Source organism: Budorcas taxicolor, chromosome 8, assembly GCF_023091745.1.
Source record: "Budorcas taxicolor isolate Tak-1 chromosome 8, Takin1.1, whole genome shotgun sequence".
NCBI lineage: Eukaryota > Metazoa > Chordata > Mammalia > Artiodactyla > Bovidae > Budorcas > Budorcas taxicolor.
The window spans coordinates 115460322-115478741 of record NC_068917.1 but is presented as its reverse complement, the minus strand read 5'-3'; the positions used below and the strand labels follow the sequence as shown (position 1 = coordinate 115478741).

The 18420-nt window shown below is 60.2% G+C and overlaps 1 protein-coding gene across 1 annotated transcript in view; it reads left to right on the top strand.

Annotated features, from left to right (window-relative positions):
* Positions 1-6580, top strand: part of TPO (thyroid peroxidase) — a 33170-nt gene extending 26590 nt beyond the window's left edge. Inside the window, exons 13-16 of the mRNA XM_052645320.1 lie at positions 1114-1245; positions 2023-2122; positions 5610-5742; positions 6542-6580. Of these exons, the coding sequence (XP_052501280.1) occupies positions 1114-1245; positions 2023-2122; positions 5610-5742; positions 6542-6580 (404 nt within the window). The remainder of the gene's footprint in view (positions 1-1113; positions 1246-2022; positions 2123-5609; positions 5743-6541) is intronic.
* The last annotated feature ends 11840 nt before the right edge of the window (positions 6581-18420 follow it).

The following is an 18420-nucleotide window of genomic DNA, read 5'->3' as shown; positions in this document are numbered from 1 at the left end:
GTTGTCTCAGAAGGGCCCCAGCCTCTAGACTTTGAAGCATGGAGGGGGACCTGGGGGAGGCGGGGGCTGCAGCAGGGAAGGGGCGGATGCTCCCTCCAGGTGCGAGAAGGGTGACTAGGCAGCAAGAGAGGGGCTCCGGGCGACGTCCAGGTTCCAGCTGCAGATGAGCCGACGGCACAGGTTGCTGCCTGGAAACCGAGGGGGTGAGGGCATTTCTGCCTCGTCACACGTCCAGATCTGCCCCGGAGGGCATGGGCGTGGCTGGGGCAGGCTCCCCGTCAGGTGAGGGCTTAGCCATGAGCGCGGTGGACTCAGGGGGTATGGCGGGTGAGGCCTCCCGGATTCCGTCAGAGTGTGGCTCCCCAGGAACCCGGCTGGGCCTAACTTGGCGACGTCCGGATGCGTCTGATGCCATGCTAACCAGCTCTGCATCCCTCCCGGGGTGGTGTGTGGTCATGCAGTGCGTGTGTAGGTCACGTAGAATCTCTGACGCCTGCCCCAGCCCAAGTCTCCTGGAATCGGCCCGAATAGGGGGCTTGTTACTTAGACACGGGAACCTGGGGACTTGGCATAGTCATGGGTTCAGGAGGGAGACAGCGGGGGCTGCACATGTTCCCCATTTTGGGAGCTCAGCTCAAGCCCAGGGAGCAGGTCTCAGCTCCCGCTGCACGCCCGGCGTTCCCTCGGCGGTGGAGGCCCCGTGTGGACCATCGGGCTGGAGGCTGTAGCTCGGGATGGGCTGACTCGGACAGCACCAGTGTCTCCCAGGGAGGCCGAGTCTCCACATCTGAGCAAGGCCCAGCGGCCCGCATGACCTGTGCCTCCAGGCCACGTCCCAGGGGCCTTTCCCAGGCCAAGTGGGGGGTCACGGGCCTGGTGGCCGCCGTAGACGGGGCGAGAGAAGGCGGCCACGGGCCGAGCAGAGTCCTGAGGGGTTGAGGGGCACATGGCCTCTGGGGGGCGCAGGGGGTGTTCTTCAAAGGGCAGGAGCCGGGAGGTGTGGCCCTGGCCTGGGGTGACGTCCCCCTGCTCCCGCCTAGACACAGGACTGGGGAGGGGCTGACCTGGGGAGGGGCACAGAGGCTGGGCACTGACCTCCCGTCGCGTGTGCAGACATCAACGAGTGTGAAGATGGAATGGACCCCCCCTGCCACGCGTCCGCGCAGTGCAAGAACACCAAGGGTGGCTTCCAGTGTGAGTGCCGCGACCCCCACGTGCCCGGCGAGGATGGCAGGACCTGTGTGGGTAAGGCCACGGCCTCTGTGCCCGCCGGGGGTGTCTGTGCCCGCCGGGGGGTGTCTGTGCCCGCCGGGGGGTGTCTGTGCCCGCCGGGGGTGTCTGTGCCCGCCGGGGGTGTCTGTGCCCACCAGGGGGTGTCTGTGCCCGCCGGGGGTGTCTGTGCCCGCCAGGGGGTGTCTGTGCCCGCCAGGGGGTGTCTGTGCCCGCCGGGGGTGTCTGTGCCCACCAGGGGGTGTCTGTGCCCGCCGGGGGTGTCTGTGCCCACACTCGGGGTGACTGCAGGTCATCGTCTGGCCTTGCTTCCCCACTGCCACATCTTCGGACACTGGGTGGGAGCAGGGCCCGCAGGTGTGTGCCTGAGACACAGAAGGCTGTGAACCCCCGGGGTGCTGTGCGGACCCTGTTGCAGACGCTCAGTTTTAGCCCCCCTGAACTGTCTCTGAGGGGAGAAGCACGCTGTTTGAGACCCGTGTGCAAAACAGAGAGGGTAAGCAACTTGCTCGTGGTCACACAGCCTCGCAGCTGCAGGTCTGGAATCTTAACTTGGCTTCCAGCTCCTGTACAACACCTGTTACCAGGGCAAGACATCTCAGTAAACTCCCGCGGGAGGAGCAGAGCTCAGCTCCAAGAGCAGCAGAGGCCAGCTGGGAATGGACGGCCAGCGGGACAGAGCTTGCCAGGCTCCCAGGGTTGGCGCACCTGGGCCGGGGCTGGGGTCGGGCGGGCAGGCTGGCCCCAGTCCTGGGTGGGCAGGCTCACCGACCAGCTCCGTCCTTGTTCCAGACTCCGGGAGGCTCCCGCGGGCGTCTGTGGTCTCCCTGGTGCTGGGCGCCGTGCTCGTCTGCGGTCTGGCTGGCCTCACCTGGACGGTGGTTTGCAGGTGGTAAGTCCCCACTTTGCAGCGGCTCCCCACCTTGGGCCCGGCTGATCTGAAGCTGGTGGCGATCGCCAGCTGTTTCCACTGGTGCCCGTCTGTGTCTAGAGCCATTTGCTTCCTGACTTGCCTTCAGTCCCAAATAATGAGGGTGAGCGACCCTACACGGCAGAGGGTGTCCGCTGTCTGGATGGAGACTCGGTGATACCGGATCGCTGGTCCGATTAAGCCATTGTGCTGAATGACGAAGGTTCTTGTTCTTACGCAGGCTTCTCAGAGCAGAGAGGTCTTTCCTGAGTAAAACCTAATTCTTCACTCCTCCCCCTTCCCTCAAGAGCAGACCTTCAGGTCAGCCTGGGGCCAGCTCTCCCCTGCTTGCTGCAGGAGTCCTGCTTCTAAGACTTGGGTGCAGCCCCCAGCCCGTGTCCACACGTCACGCTGACCCTCTGCTCCCAGAGGCCTGTGCTGGGCGCCTGCCTTCCCGGGAGCTCAGCGCCTCCCGCACACCGGTAGATGACTTACCCTGACTGCAGACCAGGAGCCTTAGAGAGGTGTGGTGTCAGGGAATGGCCCCTGTGTTTTCACAATCCCCTGGTCCTGAAAGCTTAGTTATTACCAGTTCTTAAAACCCTTGGATACCAAGAAATCAGTTAAGCAATGAAAATGAGACGGGCTTAGGCAAGCAGCCCTGTAGCCACCTGCTGAACACACCCGCTGGGAAGCTGGTGTCGCCATGGCGGAGCATTCGGTGCAGCTTTGCGTTTGCAGAGCTTGCAGCCAAACACCAGTCCCCTTATTGTTATGAGGATGCTGTGCCTCCCCCTGCGACTGGGAGAAACAGCTGTTTTCTTCAATATAAATGAGCACCTTCCTGAGGGACTCTGGGAGGGAAGCGCCCACCACACGTGACTACAGACTCTGGAGCCTGGAGAATCCCCTACAGACACGCCTCTGATTTGCAAAGTGTCTCTTACCTGAGCCGCCTGTCAGCCCATGGGGGAGGGAGACTGCTGGCGGGGGTGGTGGGGGCAGGAGTTCTTTATGGGACCACGCGAACCTCTGCGTGAGCCCCCGAGTCCCCGCGGGGCCCTGGATACCCTGCATCCTCAGAGCCCCGAGGGAAGGAGCCTAAACCACAGCCCCTCCTCCCAGAGGCTCCTCTGAGCCCCTGCGCATCTGCACGCTGGGGCCCTGATGATTCCAGCCCGGCGGAAGGGAGGGGGGTGATGGGAGAGACAGACAGGGAGACAGAGCCAGAGACCGATAGAGAGACAATGGAGAGAGACAGAGAGAGACACAGAGACAGAGAGACAGAGAGGGACCAGGGAGAAAGCCAGAGACAGAGACACAGATGAAGACAGAGAGACAGAGACAGAGAGATGCAGGGAGAGACAGAGAGAGACACAGAGAGAGACACAGAGACAGAGAGACACAGAGACAGAGAGAGACACAGAGACAGAGAGATGCAGGGAGAGACAGAGAGAGAGACAGAGACAGAGAGACAGAGAGGGACCAGGGAGAAAGCCAGAGACAGAGACACAGATGAAGACAGAGAGACAGAGACAGAGAGACACAGGGAGAGACAGAGAGACACAGAGACAGAGAGATGCAGGGAGAGATAGAGAGAGACACAGAGACAGAGAGACGCAGGGAGAGACAGAGAGAGAGACAGAGAGATGCAGGGAGAGATAGAGAGAGACACAGAGACAGAGAGACGCAGGGAGAGACACAGAGACAGAGAGACGCAGAGACAGAGACACAGAGACAGAGAGATGCCGGGAGAGACAGAGACTGAGAGATGCCTCTGAGGACACCTCTCAGGTGCTCTGGGGGCCTTGACCTTCGTTCCGTGTCAATTCTCCCGCCCCCCACATTTATTCCTCCCTACCATTTTAGATCTAAGCCTGTACATTTTGGGGTAATGACGATTAACATAATCTCAGCCAGGAATATACCAGCACGGACACGTTTCCACTGAGAGACGGATCCACAGTGAACGCCGTCAAACCACCTGTCCGAGCAGCTTTCTTCCTGCAGTAGAAACACGGCTGTTTACATTGTTCATCTCACTGAATCATATTCGCTGAGATAAATGTTTTTCTCTGCAACTTTGGCACTGAAGGCCTGGTTTGCGGTCAGTTGTCTGGGCACATCCATCTTGCTGATCAGTCTCCAGTCCTGAGAGCTTCTCTGCCTACTTAGTCCTGCGGTCTGAACACCTCAGGTCAACCTTTCAGGGTACATCTCATCCAGATCACATTTCCCAGTCAGTCGTCAGTCTGCCGGCGGGAACCGTGGGGCGCACACCTCAGCTCCTCCCACGTGCGCTTGTTTCATCGTCTGTCCCAGGTTTAATTCCCCACCTGAGTCTCAGGGCCTGAGCTGGAAGTCCTCAGAGTCTCTTTGTTTAGGACAAGCCTTATCCTGTGCCATAGGCAGCTGGCAGCTGCATTCTACTGGAATGCAATTGTAGCGGGAAAGAAGCGTTAATTCGCATGCTTCCCACTTACCCTGGAGAAGCTGGGATGGGGACCCGGGCGGGGCAGCCTCTCCTGGGCCCAAGGGCTAACCTTCTGTACTCGCACCTCGAGTCAGCACACCTGCTTCCCCATCCCACCTCTTTACAGGGAGGTGGCACGCTGGGAGGCTGGCCTCGCCCACTCTGCCGGCCAGAGCCCAGAGCTGGCCTAGAGGACACACCCCTCACTGTCACTCTAAGAGCGGCTGCAGATGCCTGGGCCTGTCCTGCAGAGTATAGCTGTTTCGCTATTTATCAGTTTCTCTTTGAGAAAAGCACAGAGCTGTGTTCTTGTGTTAAGGGGCTGAGTGGAGGCAGTTTCAGCCCCGTTTTCCTGCCCTGCCATCCAGTGAGGGGACCCAGACTCTGGTGTCCTGTCCTGACATCCAGGGAGGCTGCTGTCGCACGTGGCCCCCGGCCCGGCAGAGCCCATGATGCCGTGTTCCATGGGTACCGTCTCAGATCCCCTGTTCCTCCCCTCCTACCCCCACAGGGCCCCGGGACCCCCTATTTGGGACCCAGCCCCTTCAACACCCGTCCCTCCCCCCAACGCCCTCCCCCAGGGTCGCTGGGAACTGAAGGCTGATGGCCCACCCTGAGTCAGGCGTCCCCTCTTTGGACACGTTTCTGAAGGTCCCCACTGGCTCAGCATGAGATTGTGTCTGAGAAGTGGTCCAGTGACCCCCACTTCCACACCATGACCTCTGCTGTCCTTCCCGCCCTGCACTCGGGGTGGTGCTGGGCTCCCCGAGGCAGAGTCTCCTCGCACGCTCCAGCAGGGCCAGGCGTCTGGCATCTGCCTCCAGCCGCACTCCACGGAATTTCCAGTTTTGTTTTCTAAACCAAGATGTTGGCTTGAATCTAAAGCGCGTCTCCATGTTTGAGGAGCGAGCTGGTGCTGCTAGGAGGGGCCCTTGGAGGCTGCCCAGAGCGGGCCCCTCTAGGTGATGACCCCTGAGAGGGCACGTTTATCCACAGGATGCTCGCCAACCCCAAGTCCTCGCTGCTGCCCGTGGAGGGAGAGGGAGAAGGACCTTCCTGGCTGGGCCGTGGGAAACCCCGGGACGTGTGCGCTCCGCCGCAGGATGTTCCTGCGGGGCTTGCAGAGCAGGTGGGTTCACAGCGGGCCTTCCTGAGGTTTGCAGCCTCGTGGGTGTCTGTCAAGACCCAGGAAGTCGTCGGAAGCACTGGGGCTGCGGGCGCATCAGCCTGGCCCTCGTGTTTCTATCTGACGCCAGCTCCACCCCCAGGCACCTTCCCTCTGCCCGGTTCCTTCTCCTATGAACTGCATTCATTGGAGATGCTAATTTGTCAAAGTGTTAACCTACTTTTTAAAATGTAGAGGCACATTGGAATCAAGGACACGGAGGGAAAGGAATGGAGATGCTTTTCATTTGTACGAAAGGCTTCCAGCCCAAGGGTCCCTCTCAGGCGGCAGCATCCACTGTCTCAAGTGCCTGCTGCCTGGAGAGGAGCCAGAAGCTGAAAGAAAGCATCTACTTTTACAGTGCGCTACTTAAGAAAAGGAAACAGTTAAAATCAGTGTGAAAAAATCAGTCTAAGCTTGCTTTTCACTACTTTTACCTTGTAAGCATGAATGACCCCAATGGTGTTATATTTAAAAAGTCACTACTGTTCCCCGGGGCCTGCCTGGAACTCAGGGCTAGGTGGTGGTCAGAGCTAAAATGATCCGGTCCTTGGAGGTGGAGTGAAATCAGCCTTGGCACCTGCCTGCAATCCTGGAACCAAGAATACTGACCCCTCCCCCCGAGCGAGGAGGGGCTACGAGGCCCCCAAACAGGCCCTTGTAGCGACCCCAGAGCAGCACCCGGGCGGCCGCTTCACCAGCCCCCGGGGGCCGGCACGTGGCTTCCGGTTGGTCTGAAGCTCACCAGGGCCTCTCTCCCTAGGGCCCGGCCTGTGGACCCCAAGTCCTCCTCTGCAAGTAGGAGGCCCCCACCCCTGTGCGGGGCGCGTGTGCCGCTCACGGGCCAGAGTCAGACAGCGCTTACGCCCACCTGGACTCTCGTGGGGCGGAGTGACCAGACCCTCGCACGCTGCCCACTGCCTGATCAGGGCACGCTGCCCAGGCCGGGTGAATAAATCCCATCACCTTCCGGTCGTCTGACTCTTTTCGTAAGCACACCTGGCGGCCCCTCCTGGAGGGGGCGGCCATGAGAATGTATTTATGTCTTATGCCTATTTATGTTTAGTAAACATGCCGATGGGCCCCTCCTGGGGGCGGGGCATAAGAAAGGATTTAGAATTTTACGTGTTTACGAACCTTCCCCTCCACCAGAGGAACAAAGATCGCTTCCCTGCCCCCACACGGGCCTCACTGTCTCACTGCTTTCTGCTCCCTCTTGCGTGACCGCCCACCTCCACTGGGTTTCCGCCCAGCCTCGCCCCTCCTCCGCTGATTCTCTGGACCCACTGCGACCCCAGGGCACCTGGACCCGCGTCCCTCCCTCCTGTCCTCCACGGCTGAGGCTGGGACAGGGTCAGGGAGTCATCCGGTCATCTGGGAACCTGCCGACGGACTTGGAGTCCAGGCCCCACTTCCCAGCCCCATGCCCACAGCTCCAGGCGTTCTCTGCCCCTCCCTGTCCCCTCCTCAGCTCCATCATCCTCCAAGGGGCCACCGTGGGCTCGTGGGCGGTCCTGGGGGAGCGTCACCCTGTTCACACGGGGAGCTGGTGATTCGGCAAGACTGGGCAGGGGGTGACAGCTGGGAGGTGGTGCTGGGCTCGGCCCCAGACAGGCCCCCCCCCACCCCTCTGGGTCCTTCCTTCCCCAGGACACAGGGAGCCTCCTCCTGGTTAGAACCGGGCAGAGAGGTGTCTGTGGCCTGCGCCTGTCGGGATCTGAGACCACGGGACGGTGGGGACAGACAAGACCCTGCAGCTCAGCTCTGTGCCAACAAGGAGGCAGCTGGCCGGGAACTGAAGGTTTGCTCTGCGTGTTAAGGTGCTGCGCTGAGAAGCAGCTGTTACTCTTTGTAACCTGAAAATACCACCTCTCGTAGGTCCTAGGTCAGCCTGTCCCGTGTTCCTAGTTCTTATTGTTGATATAAGACCCCTTAAACAACAATTAGGCCACCACAGGAGACCCCCGACCACCCTCCCTTGAGAGGAAGCTGGCCCCTGCGCCACCCGCTCTGTGGGAGGATGGCACCACCTGCTGGGGGACGCGGGCATCTCTGCCCGTGGCTGTCTGCCTGAGCGCCCCCAGGTGTCCACTGAGAGGACTGCCTCTTTGGGGTCAGTTCAGTTCAGTCGCTCAGTCGTGTCTGGCTCTTTGCGACCCCATGGACGGCAGCATGCCAGGAATCCCTGTCCATCACCAACCCCCCGAGTTTACCCAACCTCATGTCCATTGAGTCGGTGATGCCATCCAGCCATCTCATCCTCTGCCGTCCCCTTCTCCTCCTGCCCCCAATTCCTCGCAGCATCGGGGTCTTTTCCCATCTGTGCCTCGATCACGGGCAGCCTCTGCCTCTACCCGCGTCCTCTCCTGGGACTCGAGTCTCATCGCCGTCCCTGTCGGCTCTCACCCCGAGGGGCCAGGTCCCGCTGGGGTCACAGCACAGCGGGCCAGCAAGTCGAGAGGTGAGGTGGTGGGGCAGGAATGGCAGCTTTACTCAGAAGCCAGCAGACTGAGAGCAAAGTGGGCCAACGTCCTGAAGAACTATCTGAATTTGGGGTGGAATTCAGGCTCATCTGTACAAGCGAAGGGGAAGTGGAGGGTTCAGGACTGGGGTGAATGTGTGGGGCAGACTCTTAGCACCCCAGCCTTAAGGACGCACAGCACGTCCGTGTCCTTCGGCTTCTCCTCTGGGCTGGTCCAAGGTCCCACAAGCCCTTGAGTTGTAAGCACTTTTCCACACTTACCTCTGCTTATTCACAAGGCTTCTAGGCTGAAAGCGAACTTCTCCACAATGAGTTTCAGCCATGAAACGTGTCCCTGGACACAGCAGTGTTTCTCTGACTTGGCCCTTGAAGAGCAGGACTCAAGTGACGGGAGACAGGCCCAGAGAACGAGGCAGGGCGCCAGTGCGTGTCAGCGCCCTTCTGCTCTGCTCCAACCCCTCCATCCCGCCCCCGCCTCCGGGGACCACACAGGCATGCGCCCACCGTGAGGGCCACCCTGCCACATGCCCCAACTTCCGGACAAAACACACTTCCTATGCAGGGAATGTTCTCAGAAAGATTCCCGCAGGAGTCAGTTTATTTCACTGCGAACATTCTCAGTTGTTTTTAATCAGTGATAAACTTCAGGAGGCGTCTTACCTGTAGGTCTGAAGACAAAATACTCGCCAGTGTCCCCTCCTGCACGAACCCTTCCCACCCCCGGCCCCCCCCCGCAGGTGAAGGGGACTCTGTGTCCAGGCACCCTCTGCAGTGAGATACACTCGGCTTGGTTGGCACTGAGCTCGTAAGATGAAAAAAATATAGTAAATACACAGCAGAATCGAGCCTGGGTAGACAGTGGCGTCAAAATCTCCAAGAATGAAAGTGGGGGCTCCCCCCGGGGATGGCCACCCCCGAGTCCATCCACGCACCTCGTGCCCCACAGGCCCCACCCCCTGCAGCGCCCTCTTCAGAGCCCGCGTCCTGCGTCGCGTGGACGCGGCCGAGCCCCGGCTGGTGTCGGTGCTGCTTTGGGAGGATGGAGGCGAGAAGGTGTCCTCAGAGGCGGGGCCGCGGGGCCCGGAAAACCGCAGGGCCGCGCATGTTTCAGCCTTCTGCTACGACTTCTGTTAAGAGTTTTGCAGTTACTACTTACGTTGCAAAAGAAACGGGTAGCACTCTCCCTGGTCGCTCAGCTGGTGAAGAATCCACCTGCAGTGTCGCAGACCTTGGTTTGATTCCTGGGTCGGGAAGTTGCGCTGGAGAAGGGCAACCCTGTCCCACCTCCCCCTCAAGGCTGCGCCTCTGGCCCCACGGCCGTGGGGGTGGGGTGGGGGAGTAGCTTTCTCTAGGGTGGTCGCTCGTCCCCCAAACCCGGCAAGGACTTGCGGGGGGTGGGGGGGGCGCCGCATGGTGTGGACGGTGCAGCCTCGACCGCGTTCGCCAGCGGCTCCCCGGTCAGCCCGCAGACCCCCAGGCTGGCCTGCTGGGAAGCCGGAGACGGTCCCTCAACAGTGGCCTGCGGCTGCAGTGGAAACCTCAGCTGGGAAACCTATTTTCTTAGCGGGCGGAGGCACTCCTGGAGATGTTTTCCGCAGACGTAAGGTAGCGGGTTCCAGTTTCCGGAACTTGTTTTGGGGCCAGGCCGCGGCGCTTTGATCCAGAGCGCAGAGGGCCCGCCGTGGGCGCCGGCCGGCCGCCCGGTGGACCGCGTGCAGCCGCGGCCTCTCCGGGGCTCCCATCCGCCGAGGCGGCTCCCACCCGCCGAGGCCGCTCCCGGCCTGGCCCCGGGGTGCGCAGCGTTAGGACCCAGCCCCACACGTCGGAGGTGAGCGAGCAGGGTGCGCTAAAGGCCACCAGAGAAACGGCAAGCGTTCCCTCCCGGGGCAAGCGGCAGCCCTATGGGGCATGGCGCTCGTGTGCCGCTGCGTCCTCTGGCCACGGCCCCCGGGCCCTCAGGGGGCACCCTGCCCGCGGGCGGCACCCAGGCGGTCTCCCCACCGGGCCTGTGCTCGGGGGCCTGCCTTCCCGGCCCGCGTCCACGGCCCGGCCTCCCCGACCGTCGCCGTCTGCACTCCCGGGGCGGACGGCAGTCTGCGGCCGCTCTCCAGCCAAGGCCTAGGTTTACAGCGACCTGCATCGGGGCAGCTCATCGTCGGGGGGACATGGTACTCTTTGTAAGAAATGCTTCCTTCAGAAGCTGCCATTGCCAGGGCGGACCACAGAAATTCAGAGGAAGGGGAGAAGGCTGAGGCCGCGACGATCTACCGCCAGAAAAGGAAGGTTTGGGGGAAATAGGAGGGTGGGGTGTTGAGTTTGGCAGCAGCTCACGGCTTTGCCAGAGAGAACGCGAGGTGATTTGTGTAGAGCTTTACAACGCGTGCCAGCTGGAATCCGTCTCTTCAGATTCATAAATGACTTTCCTCTCATGTTACAGACCCAACTGGGGGCTGAGAGGGTCACTTACATTTGCGATTGTGTTACAGAACTTTATGAGGAAAATTACCCAGTCTGGTGGACTATGAGTCTCAGAGCCGCTCCCCTGCCCCCTGTCCCCGAGAGCGGGAGTACGGGAGTCTGGGATCCTCGGTGGCCCTCCAGGCTCCACACCGGCCTCCCCTGGGCCCCAGGCCTCATCACTGGGGGCAGGCTGACTACCTCCGAGGCCTGCCTGCGATCAGCAGCCCGGCCACCTCAGCAGCTGCTTCTGTCCGTCTGTCGCTGCACAGGCTCAGTACAGACAGACAGACGCGGTCCACCGGTGACCACGGGAACTAGGAACACGGAACCCCCGGTCGGCCAGGTGTGCAGAGAAGCCCCGGCTGGCGAAGCTTGGGGGTGTCACAGGAAGTGAAGTCGAGGGACCGCTTAAGTGATGGCAGCAACCATCACTTAAACGTCACTCAGCATGGCACCAAGCGGAGAGCCTGCTTTGCGAGAACTGGCAGAGGGGAGGGGAGGGGAGGGGAGGGGTGGGGTGGGGTGGGGTGGGGGCAGGAACCTTTTGCAAAAAGAAAGACTGAAAAATAGAAGCAGGGAGCGTCTGGGGCGCCCGTCGGCCCTGTTTGGGGTGAGGAGCCCAGTGCCGGCCTGGCGCGGGGGGGTGTGCTGACCACGGTGCTGGGCCTGGGGGCAGCGGGGTCTCTACATGAGGGCACCTGAAGGTCCCGGGAGGAGCGACTCCATCTGGGGCCTGGGAGGTTATTTCAGGGCAGAGAACTTGCTGTTTCATCCCCCAAACTCCAAAAACCTGCAGATCCACTGGGGAGGGGAACAGGGGGCGCCGGGCTTCACAGGAGCCTTCCAGCTGCTTCCAGGAGCTCGGCGCTGAAGGCAGAGAGCAGGTGGGTAGTCTCGGGTCTGGAGCGGACAGCAGCTGGTCCCAGAGCCCTACTCCCTTGCCCGTCATCGAAGGGACGCTCAGAGCAGCCTGCCTGAACACCACTCCCATCTCTGAGCCTGGGTGTCCCGCGTGGGGCCCAGACTCTGCCCCCTCCGGTCGCCTCACTCTCAGGCTCAGTGGGACTGCAGTGATGACGGAGACAATTAACTTGACAAGATGCACGAAGCCCAGAGTTCACCGCAGCTGGGACACGGAGCAGCCCGTGTCCCTCACCAGAGGAGTGGGGACGGAAGGTGCGCCAGGTACAGGCAGTGGGGTGTTGCTCAGCCATCAAGAAGAACGACGTGATGCCTTCGCATGGATGGACCTAGAGATGATCACACCAAGTGACGGGGGTCAAACAGAGGACAAATATCACATGATATCACTTATGTGTAAAATATATTAGGAAAAAAGGTACAAATGAATCTATTTACAAAATGGAAACAGACTCAGACCAGAGGACGCAGTGTGTGGTTACCAGCGGGGAACAGCTGAGGGAGGAATAATTTTGGAGTTTGGGATTGACGTAGACACACTATAAAACAGATAAACAAGGTCGTGCTGCGTAGCATGGGAACTACATTCAACATCTTGTGATAACTTATAATGGAAAGTAATCCAAAAGGAATATAAAAAAGTGCACATGTATAGATCATATATAAAACCAAATAAATCACTTTGCTGTACTTATGAAAGCTATACAGTACAGTAAATCAATGATACGCCAATATAAAATTATTAACTGGTGCCAGTGGCAACCCTGGGGGTCCTGATGTGAGTCTCCATGCAGGGGGACCCAGGTCGCTGGGGGGCTGGCCGTAGTTTCCCATCTCTTTTCTACAAACATCTCGGACGCTGAGCACAAGCTCATTCAAATCTCTCTAAAGTTGGTCTCTGGGCTGTAAAAATCCTTTTTGAGAAAATAGAGTTGTCTCAAACTGCCATGTGAACTATTTTTTGTTGGCAGTGTTTAAATCCACTTTTCTCCAACCCCCAAACTGGAAAAACAATTTTCGTTTGGAAACGCCTGGGCTGACATGGTTGTCGAGACCAATCTTTCCCGGGGTTTGCGGTTTCACCCAGGGGAGTGCTTCCGTGTGTGTGGAGCGCTGACTGGTTTTGCTGGTTTCCAGCCAAAATGTGTGCGTTTCCTGCTCCGACTCAGAGCGTGAGGCGCTGGGAGGTGGACGGCCCACCCCGGAGGGCCTGGGAGGCGGTCAGCCCTGCAGCGGCTCTCTGGGAAAACGGGAGCTTCTGGGTCAGCTCAGGGAGCCCAGACCCGCTTCGGGGGACATGCCAGGTCCCCGGCCCCTCAGACGCTGGGGAGCTCGTGGTCCCTCCGCTCCAGGTGAAATGTCCTCCGTGGAGCAGGCCAAGCACGGGGGTCGGGGGGCTGTGAACAGAGCCCCGGGGCCCAGCAGAGCCGCGCCTTCCAATGAAGCGGGAACCGGAGATGCACAGCCCGGCCTCGGCTCCTGCACGGAGGGGAGAGGGCCAGCAGGGGGCGCCGGACTCGGCAGGACCACCGCCCCCTGACGGGGCCAGCAGAATCAGCAGGACCACACCAGACTCGCCCAGGACCACCGCCCGCTGACGGTTCCACCGCTCCCTGACGGGCCAGACAGGGCACCAAACTCGGCAGGACCACCACCCTCTGCCAGGACCACCGCCCCCCGACGGGGCCAGCAGGGGGCGCCGGAATCGGCAGGACCACCGCCCCTGCCCCCACGTGGCCAGCCGCCTCCCTCCTAGGTCTCCTCCAGGTCTGCAAACCACCTATTTTCTGAGACGCATTCGTGACCCCGAATCGAGACTCAAGGCCACCAACGGGCATCACCGAGCGTGGTCGGCGCCCAGCCTCTGCTCCAGCTGGCTTGGGCGCAGGGCCTCCTCACGCCCGATGGGTGCTGTCGTAGTTCTGTGCTCGGGGAGATGTCTCTGTTTAAAGTGGCCCAAGCACAGCGTGGCCGGGGCGGCCTGGGGGTCCGCGGTCCAGGAGGCAGTGACGTGCCTCAGGAGCAAACACATGTCAGCTGAGCGTCCCGCAGGAGCCGGGCTGCTGGCCGAGAGCACGGCCCCTCAGCCGTCTGTATTAATATGGCATCCTTGCGCAGAAGCACAGGAGGAGGCTGTGTGCGCCCCTGCTGGCCGGAGTGACCCCAGGCTGGCCCCGGGTCAGCTGGAGCAGAGCCACCAACCTCTGTTTCATCACCTCCCGAGCCGTGTCCAGGTTTCCCCAGCACCTGGCCTGAAGGTAGGAGCAGGTGCGTCAGCCCGGAGGGTCTGGGAACGGCTGGCCAGCCCCGCGGCTGCCAGCCTGCCCTCAGCAGCTCTGAGGACCCATCCTTTGTCCTCACAGCCTCCAGCCCTGCGGGCTGTCCCCCGGCGTGGCCAGGGCTGCTCATGCCGCCCTGACGGGCATCCTCAGTTGCGTCTGCAGGGCCAAGGAGAACAAGGAAACTGTGACTTGAGCACTTCAGGCTCAAGGACTTGCACCCCTGGGAGCAGTCAGCCATCCACCCACTGGGGTGCATGCGCAGCCCTGCTGACCTGCCTGGCCACAGTGCTTTGCGAGCACTGAGCAGCCGGCCTTCCTGACAGCAGTGGCCGCCTCGGGGCCCGCCCATGGTGACTCAAACACCCTCTGTCTTGGCAAGGCTAAGAAGCAGAAACAAAACAGTGAAGCGCATCCTGGGGGGCCCTGCCAGCACCCCGCCCCGGGGACCCCGAGACTCTGCCCCTTACACCATGATCCACCCTCCACACCAGGAAAGTGAAGCTGAATGTTTCCAGACAGAGGCCACTTGCCAAGTCAGGGCTGGGCTTGCTTGGCTGGACGAGAATCAGGGAGACAAGGAGCTGAGCCTGTGTATCACCTGCGCCAGGTCAGAGGCCCACCCTCAGACGGGTGCCACCCGCTCTCTGACCCCCGCCCCCGTCCTGTGCCGGGCACTCAGCCACGGGCTACAGGAAGCAGGCTGCACACTTCCAGACAGAAGTCTGATGATTCGGTGCAGGTGACTCTACCGACCCGTTCAGACCGTGAAGGTACCCGGGGCCCTCGGACTGAGCCATATTGTTACCAAGACAGCTACTGTTAACACAAAGGAAGCCGTTCATATCGTCCAGGCTTAACAGTCCAGCAATACACGCAAAAACTATCATTTGTGAACTTTCGACATTTTGAACCATGAAGTTGCTCAATTAGATAATTTGGTGCAGTTACATGTTGCAAAAGTAGTATCTTCAAAATGGCATAAAGAAGGCAGAAAAATGGCCCCAAGTTTACTGTAATAGATTCAAAACTTCTCAAACAACAAACCATTTCTGAGTACCAACTCTATTTATGCAAAAAAAAAAAAAAAAACAGAGGCTGACCACCTACAAATCACCATCCAGGCCAAGAACAAGCAGGGCACCCAGTGCCATAGAAGATGGGAAGGATACCATCAGAACTGTCCTTATTAAAAAAAAAAAAAAAAAAAAAGATTGGATGTGTAGAAAATCTAAAACCTAAGAAAAATGTGTAAAATCTTTGGAAAAGACCATAAATCCTTGTCAAAGCCTATTAAAGAAGCCTTTAAAAAATGTAGGAATATGTCATGTTTATGAATGGGAGGATTCAGTGTTTACAAAGTCAACCGAATTGAGATTAAATTCTGGATTCAATGCGATACCAACCCTAACCACTGCAGGGAGTCAACAGGCTGAAACCAAAAAACGCTGGGAAAGGCCAGGACCCTGTGGACATGGAGGGTCCTGCAGAAGAGACTCAGTTGAGTCACTTCCGCCCAGGCGTCGAGAAGATGCTCCCACCCCTGCACCAGCTCGGACAGTGCAGGCTGCAGCAAAGAGACGCGGCACAGACCCAGAAACACTCACGCGGGGGCAGCCCCCCGTCAGAGCGGCCGCTGGTGTGGTGGGGAAGGAGGGTTCTCTCCATGGGACAAGGGCCCTACCACCAGGACGGCACAGCAGAGAGGGCCACTCGCTGCCCAGCTCCAGAGGCTCCGCTCTGTGAGACACCATGACTAGCTTAGCTTCCTGCTGCCTGAATGCAGGCGCGGGCCTCCCTGGTGGCTCAGCTGGTAGAGAATCCGCCCGCAATGCGGGAAGCCTCGGTCCGATCCCTGGGTTGGGAAGACCTCCTGGAGAAGGGAAAGGCTGCCCGCTCTAGTATTCTGGCCTGGATAATTCCATGGACTGTACAGTCCATGGGGTCACAGAGTCAGACACGACTGAGTGGCTTTGACTTCACTGATGTGCTCTTACGGGGAACCCGGCGGGCAGACCCAGTCACCACGACACAGGCATGAGCCAGGGAGACGCGCTGGCGGATGTGAGCGAGAAGGGCACCGACGGAGCCGAGCTGGGGCCAGAAGAAGGCCCTCTGGATCCAAAGGTCGGGGCAGGTGGAGCTGGGGTGAGCAAGACGCCCGGGGCCCACTACGCTGGCCCACCCTCCAGGCGTGGGCAGAGGCCGCGGCCAGCTCGACTTTCCATCGCAGAAGCAGGGTGACACCCTGAGTGCGGGGCAGCGGGCGGGGCAGGCTGCTGAAAGGAGAGCCCCTCGGGCGGGGCTTCCAGGTCACCGAGAAGGTCACCGACCTGAGCGCCGGGGAAGCAGCGGTCCCAGAGGGTGTTCAGGGGAGACTGGAGATCCAACCGGGCCTCCGCCCAGCACGGGGGCTGCTGCCTGGGATGCTGGGGGCCGCTCTGAGCCAGGTGGGACGGCCAGCACCTCCCCCAAGATGTCCCTGTCATCTGAGGCATCGACCAGTTTCCACGTTCAGAACTGACGCGCTGCCATCCTGGACGGAGCGGACAGGGCGAGAGAGGGGCGGGGTGGAGGCGGGGCCAGCAAGGCGGGGCCGGCCACGGGCCTGAAATCCACGGACTGATGCTGCGGCGTGTGGAACAAGGACTCTGCCGGCCTGCCCGCAGGGGACACAGGTCCTCCCGCTGCAGGGAGTTCAGGATGCGGGGTGAGGACCCAGCAAACGCAGCCCCGGGACGCCGGCCGCTCTGCCTGGGTCAGCGTCTCTCGTGGCTCTGTGTCCCGGGAACGGGAATCCCTGCAGGATGAAGCCTCGGGCTGGGGCGGCAGGTGAACCAGAAAGCTGGAGAGGGGTTGGTCAGGAGCTTCCGTCTGCTGAGATGAAAGCCCCGGGCAAGGTCAGGCCCAGGTAGCGCGTGCCAGCGGTGCTGGGACTAATCTTCAGCGCCAACAGCTCCAACTCCAGCCAAACACCAGAGACGCCTCCCAGAGCCCCAGCACGCAGCCTCCTGACAGAACCGCACTGCAGGTCCAGCGGCCCGGCTGGGAGATGCCAGGAGGCTGCGTGGGCCTGAAGCCATCGCTCCTGGTTTATGGACAATCCAGGTTGCTAATGGTTTCCTGCGCACCAGTGATCACAAGAATGCCAGGAAATCAGCTTCCCACAAGGGCACCTCGGGCAAATCTGCAGGAAACACATTGAGTTTTGTAAGATCCACTGACCGCTGCCCTGAGATGAGAAACCCCAATGGAGGGCGAGGTGACCGATGGCTGCCAGCTGTCCCGAGAGCACACGCCTGATCGCGCTGTGTTTCCTGCCAAGGACCTCGGCTCCCTTGTAGTTAAAGGCGCGATTTGCCCGTGCGGCACTCGAACACGGCTGTGATGACAGCTTGCACCCCGGCTCTGACTGTGGCCAGCATGCCCAAAGACCCCCTATTGCTGGAGGGGGGCTCGCTCCCCAGGAGGGGTTTTGCATGTGAGGGGCCGTGTCCTCAGTCCACGGGGGCAGCCCCGGTGGAGGGCACTGCCCCAGGCCACCCGATCACAGCCATTTCCCAGGCTGTGAACAGGGCCTCGTGAAGGGGGACAGAGCTCATCTTTCTGGGGGAGCCGATGGTGGGAACTTGGAGGCCGCCGAGATCCACGTCTTCCGCTGAGAGTCGGGGCAGCTTCGAGAGGACGCAGAGAGGAGCTCGCCCACGGCCAGCCTCCCTGAGTGCTCTCGCTTTCCCATGGGCCTCCCAGGGAAGTTCATGTCCCCTCCGTGGGCTGAGCTACATGTTCATCATTGGCAACGAGATTCTGATGGCTCTAGGATATAATGCTGGGACTCCACGTACACCTTCTGCGTTTCAGCCAGAGGGTGTCCGCTCAGCCTCTGAAATCTCCTGGCGTCAACAAGATTCGGTGTCTGTCTCCAGGGGTGGAAGCGAAGAGGAAATCCACACCCAGTGACGTCTCACTGCACAAGGAAGACGCTCTTTGTCTTGTTTCACACGAAGAGAAAGGGAACCCGGAGACGTCAGGCCAGGCCAAAAGGCAGGCAGGTGGAATGGAGGTGTCAGGAGAATAACGAAGAGTAAGCTGGCTTCTGCCCAGCACACTGACTCTTGTAACGAACAAGAAGGAAATCAAAGAAGCTCTCAGAGCCCAGAGATGAAAGGGTGATGCTTGAGACACCCTTGTGGCGGAGTTAGTTGTTGCTCAGTCGTGTCTGTCTCTTTGTGACCCCGTGGACTCTAGCCCTGCAGGCTCCTCTGTGCATGGGATTTCCCAGGCAAGAAGACTGGAGTGGGTTACCATTCCCTTCTCCAGGGGCTCTTCCTGACCCAGGAATTGAGCCCATGTTTCCTGCACTGGCAGGCGGATTCTTCACCACTGAGCCATCCGGGAAGTCCTTGAAATACCCAAACCACAGGTGAAGCTTAGATCGTCCCCAAGAGCCGGTCTCCTTCCTGTTCTCTGACCCCACGAGGCTGCAGCAGTGTTGGCCGT